This window comes from Echiichthys vipera (assembly GCF_963691815.1).
Source record: "Echiichthys vipera genome assembly, chromosome: 15".
NCBI classification, from domain to species: Eukaryota; Metazoa; Chordata; class Actinopteri; order Perciformes; family Trachinidae; genus Echiichthys; species Echiichthys vipera.
The window spans coordinates 10,357,214-10,368,475 of NC_139840.1; the positions used below are offsets into that span (position 1 = coordinate 10,357,214).

Consider the following 11,262-nt stretch of genomic DNA (forward strand, 5'->3'; position numbering starts at 1 on the left):
CCCCTCGCTTCTCTGAAATGGTACAGCCTTCAAAATACGTGACTCTCGTCTTTTCGCATTGGAGTTTGTTCTGTTTAGCCTTTTGTCTGAACCTGAAGCAGCCATGTTTGGCCTGCTTTATTAATGTGTGAATGCTGAGGCATTAAAAATGGCAAGGAAGAGACAACATGAATAAGCTGCTGAAAAAAAAGGAAGGCGAGAAAACAGAGAGATTAATTAAATTTTAATTAAATTCAATTCAATTTTATTTATAGAGCGAAATCATAACAAAAGTTATCTCAGGACACTTGACAGAGTAGGCATAGGCCCAACAATTCCCCCGTAGAGTACGGTGCCAACGAAGAGGCGGAGCTGCTGACTGAATTTGATTCAGTTACTGAGGGATATCTGGCCAAAATTAAAGATGAGGCTTTCAGAACGCACATCTTGGACAACGAAGTCAAAATGAAATAATAGAGACACCCCCCCCCCCCCATACTGAGGTAAATATTGCTAGAGACAAATTTACTTTTAAAAGTTTACTTGAAATTATTTCCCTTTTTGTGATGATCCAGTAAGATGAAGCGAGCTATCCAGACAAAAATAGAATTCAATAATTGTAAACGTCCTCGCAAATCAACATCAGCCATCAGCTCAGTGCTAGGATGCTCTACCGGTACCAACATGGACACCCGCTCTGTATATATTGTATTGTACTGTATATATACTGTAATATACTGTAGTATGTACTGTCTGAAACTACTATTCTAAATATACCTTCAGCTATTATCAAAAGAAGACACAAACACAACACATTTATGTTATAACATAACAAATGAAGACAACTACTCCAATAATGCACCACAATGCAAAGCTACGCAGGACACCTGTCAGAGACATAGCTCCCCCTCTACCAAGCTTGTAGCTACGACTTGAAAGCTTGTAACACAAGATTTCCAGTGCCTTTATTAGGTCCTGCCACTACTGTGCATATACTGTATACAGTGCTGTATATTGGGTAGATATGCAGATTATACACAGTATATACGGTATTTACATAAAACTAGCTAAAAATAAATTCAAATATAGTATATATACAGTATAGTATTTACCCAGTATACATACAGTATATACTGTATATACATTAAAATAAATTCTAATTTACTATGTACCCAGTATATGTATGTATATATATATATATATATATATATATACAGTATAAACTATTTATATACCGTAATTTCCGGACTATAAGCCGGTAATTTTTTCCCTCGTTCCGGTCCCTGAGGCTTATACAACGGTGCGGCTTTTCTACGGCTTACGGTAACCAGGGGCGCGCACTACCGAGGATGCGCGAGACCGAGGCAGACATCTGGCGCCAGGTAACGAGAGCAAAACAAAGAGTAGGAGAGCGTCAGCGACAGTTTGCGCGAAGGAAGTGTTCATGCAAACACCCTCAACATGGAAAACAAACGGAGAAGTGCATATAATGCTGCTTTTAAGTTAAAGGCAATCGATCTGGCTGTCAAAGAAGGAAATAGAGCTGCTGCACGTACCCTTGACATCAATGAATGGCTGGTTATTTTGATAACGTAAACGGCCGCGGGACTGCACTTTTACTGCCGTGTTACAGGCGAGCACTTTGTATTACTTTGCACCGTTGTATTATTTGTACTCTGCACGAATGCTGTTCGCCATGTCAAAGATGTGAAAGTTTGATTGAATGATTGAAAGATTTATTGTTAATAAATGGGACGCTTTGCGTTCCCAAACAGTCATCTTTGTCCCGACAATCCCCTCCGTGGTAGCAGGAACCCCTATATACTACGGTAATTACACATCAAAACGCCTGCGGTTTATAGTCGGGTACGGCTTTTATATGGAGCAATCTGTATTTTACCCTAAATTTAGCTGGTGAGGCTTATAGTCAGGTGCGCTTTATAGTCCGGAAATTACGGTACTATTTTATAATTTATGCCCATTATCCCTGTACACACATTACAAACTTGAAAGGACTGCAACTAATTTATATTGCAAATTTAGACTTGCAAAATAAAAAACGATTTATGACCATTATTTTTCTTATCTATTGCCAATAGGCAACAGTAGCTTACTAGTTCCACTATGTCTAATAAATATTTCTTTACTATACACTTGGAGCAACAGTACTAAGAACTACAACCATTTAATTTGAACCATGTATTTAAAGAACTATTAAAAACGGTATCAAAACAACTTGGTTAGGATTAGAAATAAGGTTTTGGTTTGGCTTAGTACTTGGACACACATAAATCATAAGAACTACGTCATCCGCAAATTCAGGTCGGGCAAAGCTCAGACCATAGCACATGACCCCCTCCCTACCCCAATTCCCCTGTTTCACCCTCCTCCTCTGTGGTATCAGGTACAGACCAATAACCCACAAAAAAGTTTTTAAAAATGTTTCATTTCGCCATCACAGCCCTGAACAATGTGGCAAGAAGGTACTGTAGCACTGCTGCTGTATGTTTCTCTGTTTTTTAGAAATTAAAATTTGTTATTGGTTTTCTGTTTTACATGTTAAATGTTAAATATCACCCTGGGACAATAAAGTATGATTCTTAACACCATTTTAATATAGGCAGGAAAGTCAGCCAGGTGACTGAGTGAGAGTTTCTATTGTGTAAATCGACGTAACTTAACTTTCAGTGGATGACCTCCACCAACTCACACACACACACGCACACAAACATTCTAACTGCTCATTTGCATATTTCGGAACACTTCATTGTGGAGCTGTTGTTATGACCTCGTGAAAGAACTTGTCAGGTTCCGTGTTCTGGTCCATAACCCTTATAGACTCTCACACAGTGGCATATTCACTCGAACGATACAGGTGTTGAAGCTACGTTGACTCGTTACTCTGAAGATTGAAACTTCTTAGAAACTTCTTCAACATTATCATGGACATGAACTCCTCAAAGAAGGCTAAGTCTTGTGGTTCTCTAGCCCTTAAGAGGGGTCGAGGTAAGTGAGAAATCTAGGGTGATCCGTATGTTTTATCATTATCATGTTTGTGATCCGTATGTTTTATCATTATCATGTTTGTGATCTGTATGTTTTATCATTTGGAGAAGGCACTAATTCAAAGTTAGTACCTCCAAATAGACCTCAGATTCCTGCTGTTCAGATTCAAAATGTCAAATTTTTTTATTTGTAGAGCGCATAAGCAGCAAGTCAAAAAGTTCAGGGTCTGCAGAGGATGGCCTGGCTAGGAGGGATAAAAGGAAGGCCAGTCCTGAAAAGGAAAAACAAAGAAAAAGGACAAGGGTCTCTGAATTAAGACGCCGAAACGTCTCTGTGGAGGATGTCAGCGTAAGGGCAGAGAAGAGGAAAGTCAGAGAAGATGGAGAGGAACCACCAAAGAAAAAAAAGACGAGGAAGACACTTGAGCAGGACAAACATGACAGTGAGGAAGCGTCTACCTCAACAAACGCTGGCACAGGTAGGCTAATTTTTGGTGTTTGTGCACATACACTTGGATATCTGGAGTGCTTTCAACCCACAAACTGTGTAAAAACAAACCAGTCAGATTTAGCTCCCCTTCCACATGCAGACTCCACAAGTTTGCCTTATTTTTATCACAAGCCAATCAGAGCAGACTGAGAAGAGAGGAGCTTAAAAAGAGCGTGTATTCAGACCGTATGAGAAAGTTATGTGTTTTGAACATTAAATCATGTAAACATATTCTAGCACAAACCATAAATACTAATTTGAACCTGAAAATGAGCATGACATGGGACCTTTAACTCATAAAGCAAAACGTATATAGAATGAAACTACTCTAAATGTATGAGATAACATCAAAATATATACTAAAGTACTCATCATGCAAAATGACCCATTTCAGAATAAAATACAATATATTATTGGATTAAAATTATCGATCCATTATTATGTATATGACTTTAATGCTACAGCTGCTATTTGTAATGACTTAATAAAGATGTAATGTTTGTGAAGTTTATTGTCCATGTTAGTGCCTGTGACTGTCACCAAACTGACGTTCCTCTGCTTTTATTTCCCTCATCTGCAGAAAGCTGCAACACATCTGCGAAAGATGTGAACAACAAAGGCTGTAAGAGAAAGTGCTCTGCTGCTGCTGATGGCGAAAGACCAGGCAGTAAGAAGAGAAGAAAACCAGCCCTGCAGGATTTGTCCGTAGAGGCCCAAATAGGTAAGTAAGCTTAAACATAGGAAGGGATTCACATTAGAGCTTTTAGGTAATGTGTAATTGGTGTTTCCCACAAATGTATTAAAACAAAAACATGTGTATTTGTCTGTTTAGCTGATTTTGAGGCCAAATACGAAGAGATGGGTCAGCTTGGCGAAGGAGGATGTGGATCTGTGTTTGCCGGCTATCGCATTGCAGATCATATGCCTGTAAGTTACACACACACACACACACACACACACACACACACGCACGTACATACACGCACACACACACACACACTGGTCAGGAAATGTTAACCAAAGTCCTGTTTGTGTCTCGTAGGTTGCCATCAAACACATCCCAAGGGACAATATCTTCTGCAAACAAGTGGTAAGTGAGCAACACCCTGAAATCTACTGTATTCATGAGTGCACTCTCTTTCTGACTATTTTACGGATGAATTATTCTGTATTTAACTCCACGGGGCTTCTCTTTCTCATCCTCCTCTTTTTTGTGATGTTTCAGGACAAGAACGGCCGGGAGCTCTCCGTGGAGGTGGCCATTATGTTGAAACTTGCAGCCAAAACAAGTGGATCAGAGGGTGCGTCAGCTCCTGTGTCCCTGCTGGACTGGTACGATCTGGACCAGGAACTGATTCTGGTGCTGGAGAGACCGGTCCCCTCCAAGGACTTACTGCATTACATTCAGACGAATGGAGGATCCATACCTGAAGATGAAGCCAAGGTAAGCTGCTGGAAGACCCTTGTGAATGTATCTGAAACTTATTGACAGGAACTGGAGAAGTTTCTATCAGTCCCTATAGGCTTGAAAGATGTTTTTCATATTTTGGTCAACTTTCAATCACAGCAGAGTCTTTAAAAAAAAGGTCAAACCACACTCCTCATGCCTCTCTTCTTGTCTCTCAGATCATACTGAAACAGCTGGTTGATGCTGCCATTGACCTTGAGGACAAGCGCATCTTTCACCGGGACATCAAGCTGGAAAACATCTTGATTGAGTCCGCCTCAGACGTCCCGCGTGTTCGCCTCATTGACTTTGGACTCAGCTGCTTTGTCAGCAAAGGATCCATCTACAGACGCTTCTACGGTAAGATATCTAGCTTCTACTCCTGCTCTTTTCTAACTTATCTCTGACTTTTACGTTGAAGCATCATCCTCAGCTTTTTCTAATGTCTTCTGTATATTCTAGGCACCGAAAGTCACATCCCTCCAGAGTGGTACAGTCGGTATACCTACAAGGCTGGACCCACCACAGTGTGGCAGATGGGTATAGTCCTCTTGGAGACGCTCCACGCTGACGTGATGTTTGAGACCATGGAGTTCCTCGAAAACAAACTGCAAATCAGCAGCGAGCTGTCCAAAAGTAAGAAAAGAATGCAAAAAGATGTCAGCAGGTGGAAGATCTGTTTATTCACATTCTGGTGGATCACTGTAGTCACTCACCATCATCATTCCTCTCCTTCTTTCTCTGCAGACTGCCAGGATTTCTTGCAAGCGTGCTTGACAAAAGACCCACAGCAGCGCCTGACCCTGAAGCAGCTCCAGCTTCACCCATGGCTCAGATAAACCCATCCTACTCTTGCAGACACATAACTTTGAAATGCCTAAATGTGTCACCAAAGAACTAATGCTGCTGTCTTTTCAGGAGGGAGGATGTGAGATCCTGCTACCCGACTGTTCTTGGACTTCTTAGAGCCTAATTGGACCTTCTGTTTGCAGCTCCCGTAGCACAACACAGCCATCTGTGGAGAGGGGATCTCTCTTTGAATTGCCTTTCCCGAGGTTTCTTCCCATTTTGGGGAGTTTTTCCTCGTCTTCTTAGAGAGCTTGGGCTGGGTCAGGAGCTGCTGCTGTTATGGGCTGTGAGAGCCCAAATGGCTTTAACTGAATGTGATATTCAAGACTGATAGCTGCAGTATAACGTGACGTTATATCTGCTGATAAAAGTTCAATAAATACACCTTAAGAAAATTTAAACCCAATGAATTTATATTTTCTTTAGACCACAGAGAATCATCATACTGTTTTTCTAATGACATTTTTGAGTTCACACTGTGATAATTGAATCATCGTTTGGATATTAACGGCCACATGGAATTAATCCAACATTTTTATTAAAAAAGTTTATTTACTTCCTCTTTCATTAAGAAAGGACATCTTGTATTACAATAATGATTTAACAACAAAGGAAGAGGAGACCTGCCTCTGAGGACAAGCTGTGCTAGTATGAAGAGGACATTGTTCTATCTGTTATTGTTAATACATCTTTATCGATAAGTTTTCTCAATGCCAGGGGATAAGGAAAATTGTTAAACCTAAAGCATTATTTTTGTTTGTCAAGCAAACAAATCTGGTTTATGTTTCATTCAAGAGTCACACTCATTTCCAGATGATGGTAGTTTGTGGAGATCCCAGTGGGGTAATGCTGTGTGGCAGCCTCATGGATCTGAACGTTCTGCTGGTGTTGCAACTCTAAAATATAATTTTCCAGGGATTATTCTATTATCTCTCAGTGATACATGAGGTAATTTTATCCTCCAAGTGTCAACCATTGAAAACCTTACTTTGATATGTTTTTATCATATATGGCTATAACTTTAACCATGAGAATGACATAGAACTTTAAACATTAGAGAAGCTTATACAAAATACTCTTCATAACTTTCAAAATTCAGCCATAGAAAGAGGGGAGGATTTCAGCATGATATTTAGCATCCTGTGGCACTGGATGACTACAGGCCAATTGCACTGACCTCTCACATTATGAAGGTCATGGAGAGGCTGATTCTTGCACACCTCAGACCCCTAGTGTGCCCATCACAGGACTCCCTACACTTTGCATATCAGCCCTATGTTGGGGTTGATGATGCACTCATTAACCTGCTGCAGGAAGCCCACTCCTCCCTGGATAGACCCAACACTGCTGTCCGCGTCATGTTCTTCGACTTCTCCAGCGCCTTTAACACAATCCAGCCCAAGCTGCTGAAGGCCAAACTGGAGAACATGCAGGTGGATTCTCCTCTCATCCCATGGGTTAATGACTATCTGACGGGCAGGCCACAGTATGTGAGATTACAAAACTGTGTGTCTGACCATCTGATCAGCAACATTGACGCCCCCCAGGAAACTGTGCTGTCGCCCTTCCTCTTCACCACCTATACTGCAGATTTTAAGTACCGCACTGAGTCGTGTCATCTGCAGAAATTCTCTGATGACAAGGGTACCAGTTCTTAATATTTTGTACTGACACAAAATGCGTCTCAGACACTATCAAAACACTACCGTATGAATAGGGCAACAAAAAAAAAGCAACTGGAACTGAAGGCAGTGATATGAGTAGTGGAATAAGTAAACTTTCCTTTTTTCATTGGCTGCCGCCAGACCAAAGCCTGGAAGTGAGAATGCTTAATGTGGAAGCAGGGAGAATCTGTGGTTGATGGCAGTCATTCTATTGTCATGCCCTTCAAAAACATACTTACGCAAACGTCATTAATGTTATCAACATTCATTGCTCTGTACAGTTCGCAGAAAAAAAACATTCTACATTCTGACTGGTGAGTTCACTAAGATCAGTACCTTCACCAAGCCCATTTAACATATGATGGACCTGTGGTTCCATCTGCAAATGTTCCACTATGGCGTGAACTGGAATTTACTTTCTTTCCTTTGCTGTACCTGTTTTCATCCAGATCTTTTGGCATAACATCATGTGGAAATGGGCAATCCGCATTACCAACATGTCGGTGACGCGCTGAGACAACAATGTTTGATACATTACTTCTAATGCAGTGAAGAACAATTCTTGTGTCTGCTTCTTCATGCTTACCTTCCAAGTAGTCAGTGTTAAAAGGTTGATTTGGAGGCTTCAACTCTCTTCATCGCTGAAGCCACCTGCAGCAACTCTGAACTTATTTGCTGCAGCTCCAACAATTAGCTGATAGGATAAAAGTGTGCAAGATCAGCCTTGTTGTCCGCATGAGCAATAAAGTTCTCACACTTTGAAGGAAATGACAAATCCCTGCTCTCAATTGGTCTTCTGCTTGCCACCAAGCCTCTTTCACTGCACTTTCATCTTCCGCTTTTGAGTAAAAATTCCACAAAACATCAGCGAGGCCCCCAAAACTATTGGCTGCTTGTTGCTTTCCAATGACAATGACCAGAGCTTGACCGCAGTGTTTCATCCCGAAGGTGAAATGTATTGTGATGCTGGGGGTAAGTGTGTGCGTGACTGCGCGTGTGTTTATGTGTGTGAGAGAGAAAGAGAGAGTGTGTGTTTCACACCGAAAAAATATTTTAAGTAGTTTTTTTAAAGTTCAAACTTTAAAACAGGTCAATTTGACCCAGAATATAACAGGGGGGTTAATTAAAGCCTAAAACCATAACCCTCCCAAAAAAGGAAGTTAAAATTGATCTGAAACCCATAGAAAACCATACTCTAAGGAAAGGACTATAGTTTTCTATGTCCATTTCAATAGGAGAGCAGTGACACACATTTGAACGTTCTTCAGTTGGTATTAGCAGTACTGCGCAGACTCGAAATTACAGACATCTGCATATTTAAACAATACATTTCAGAATAACTCTATGAGATTAAAAAAAAAGGGACTGTCTCTCCCTACCTATTCATTCTAATGTACACAACTTCTTTCCACCCATATTAAAAATATTGCTTTAAAGGGAACTTTAATTGCAGGAAGATAAGTTATCCTCACCCATTTAGCAGATGATACTACATTATTTCTTTTAAATGCCAGCCAAGTGCCAATTGTTGTCAAAGAAATAGAATAATTTTCCGCAGCTTAAATCTGGAGAAGTATGATTTTTTTTCCCCTCAAAGAAAGTGTTGCTTCCCAGGTTTGAAAAATACCAATCAAAGATAAGATTACTTATCTAGGGATTACTATAATGACAAATGAGGAGGAAAGCTGCTCTGTAAACTTTAATATGATTAGTGATAAGACACATAACAAGCTTAATCAATGGCTGCAGAGATATTTATCCTTAAAAGGACAAGTATTGTTGACAAAGGCAGAAGGTTGATCCCGTCTTACATATACAGCTATCCCCTTCTTTGTCGACAATCTGTTGTGTAATTCCATTGAAACATGTTATTATAAACACCTCTGAATGCGGTGGTCTATACTTTCTTGATTTTACAACCCTTAATAATACTTTTATAAATAAATCTGGTTTGGATAAAGCATTTTCTAGAATACTTTTTTTTTTAACTTGGTTTAATAATAATAATAATTCTGGTATCCCAACTGCTAAAGGATAATGGAGCATTGCTAAATTGTTCTGAATTCCTTCAAACTTTTGAAGTTCCAATCACCCCAAGAATTTGCAATGGACGCCATCTCATGTGGTATTTTCACTCTCTTTAAAGGGACTGGGAAACCAGACTGTTATCTTTGGACGCTAAGGGCGCACTCACACTGTCCGTCCGTGCTGTGTCCCTTGCTTTAGGGTACTTGCCCCCCCCCTCCCTCTCCCCCCACGGGCCAGGACCGTTTGTACTCACACTGCCTTGGCCTTGCGCGAATGCTTCTTGCCTGTCCATACGTCATCACGCTGTAACACATCACACGCATTGATCGACGTCATCGCGATGCGTCGCTTTGTTTACAAATCTTTCCATAGACCTGAGTTTTTGTGCGTCTTGTCGACTGTTTTTGAATATTTTCATCTGACTAAATCTGCAGTAAACACTCCACCTCCGCATCACACCAACCTGAACCTTTCGCCGCCATTGTTTAAAAATGTCCGCGCATGGTCCGTCCTTCTTTTTTCTATGTCTGAACGCACATAAAAAGTGTCTGGGCGTACATAAAATGACGTCAGAACCGCCGTAGGCCTCGTGCTCGTACACATGCGCACGCTCGTGCTCGTAATAGTGCAAACGTGCTTTACAAAAGCCCGCCTCTCCCAAACATGCCGTGGCCGGCAAGCGTGCCGCAGCTAGGCGCGGTACGATGGCACTCAAACCGGTCAAACGAACGAGACTGTACCCGTAAAACCTGTTTGGGCATGGTACGGATGGACAGTGTGAGTGCGCCCTAAGTTGACTGTAGTTGGCAAAGTACCGTATGATGCGCTACCACACCAAGGAATAACAATCGTTGCATTCACACTTTTTTCCAAAGAGATGTCACCGGTAACCCTAATGTTGTTCCCTATTGGTCTAATTTTGTTGATAACCTGAATTGGGTAAATATCTGGGAACTTTCTTACAAATACCTCCTTACGAATAAAGTAAGAGAAGTCTCTTTCAAAATCATACATAGGTTTTATCCTGCTAAGCAATATCTCCTAAAGGTTTAAGCTTGATATATGTGATAACTGTTCTTCCTGTGGAATATGTCCAGAAATAATAGTGTATCTGATCTGTCCCGATACAATCCTGATCCATGACAACAAAAGTTAAAAAACAGAAAGAAATAAACCTAATTAATTTGTTGATCATTTTAGGAACAAAGCCAAATTTAGTAATTTTAAACCCTCTTTCATTGCTTTTGGTAAGGAAACCGAACAGTACATCGAAACCATCTTTGATTCAAAAAATAAGAAAGCTGCTAACTATTCACTTATGCTCTATTTTTAATTGATATATTTGAAACTCTTCCTGGTTCTGCTCTTGATTATTAAATTTGTAGGAATTAATAACTGCTTGTACGTTTTTTATCAAAGTGACTCAATAAAGACTTACTAAAAAAAAAAAAGTTCTCCCCCATCTCAGTGGGTAATGAGGGAATAATGCACGGCTGTCAAAAAATATGACAAATATGAAATAACATTGTCATCAGTCAACAGTGTTACAGAGTCAAGTAGCAAGATCACTGCAAACTGACCAGCTGTTCACAAATGTATTGTTTCTCTTGAGAAAGTTAGTTTATACTTCAGTAAGGTGAGACCTGCACATTGGGACCATTGGGAAGAAATTCTTTAGAAAAATTTTGCTGGCAGAAGCAACTTGTTCAACTGTCCTTAAGCAGCATTCTTTCCTCAGAAAATGACATCTCCAGACGTTTGATTCATCACTGCCTTTACAGTTCACTCCACAGTATTCAC

General features: G+C 40.4%; 1 protein-coding gene across 1 annotated transcript; it reads left to right on the forward strand.

The window, feature by feature from the left end:
- Positions 1 to 2,921: 2,921 nt before the first annotated feature.
- On the forward strand, positions 2,922 to 5,760 carry LOC310957861 (serine/threonine-protein kinase pim-1-like; the record flags this gene model as incomplete). The annotated part of the gene is made up of 9 exons (XM_083928599.1): positions 2,922 to 2,985; positions 3,179 to 3,463; positions 4,055 to 4,195; positions 4,307 to 4,401; positions 4,517 to 4,564; positions 4,700 to 4,918; positions 5,101 to 5,281; positions 5,384 to 5,557; positions 5,669 to 5,760. The coding sequence occupies 9 exons, from the start codon at positions 2,922 to 2,924 to the stop codon at positions 5,758 to 5,760; spliced, it is 1,299 nt and encodes a 432-aa protein (XP_083784725.1).
- Positions 5,761 to 11,262: the final 5,502 nt, after the last annotated feature.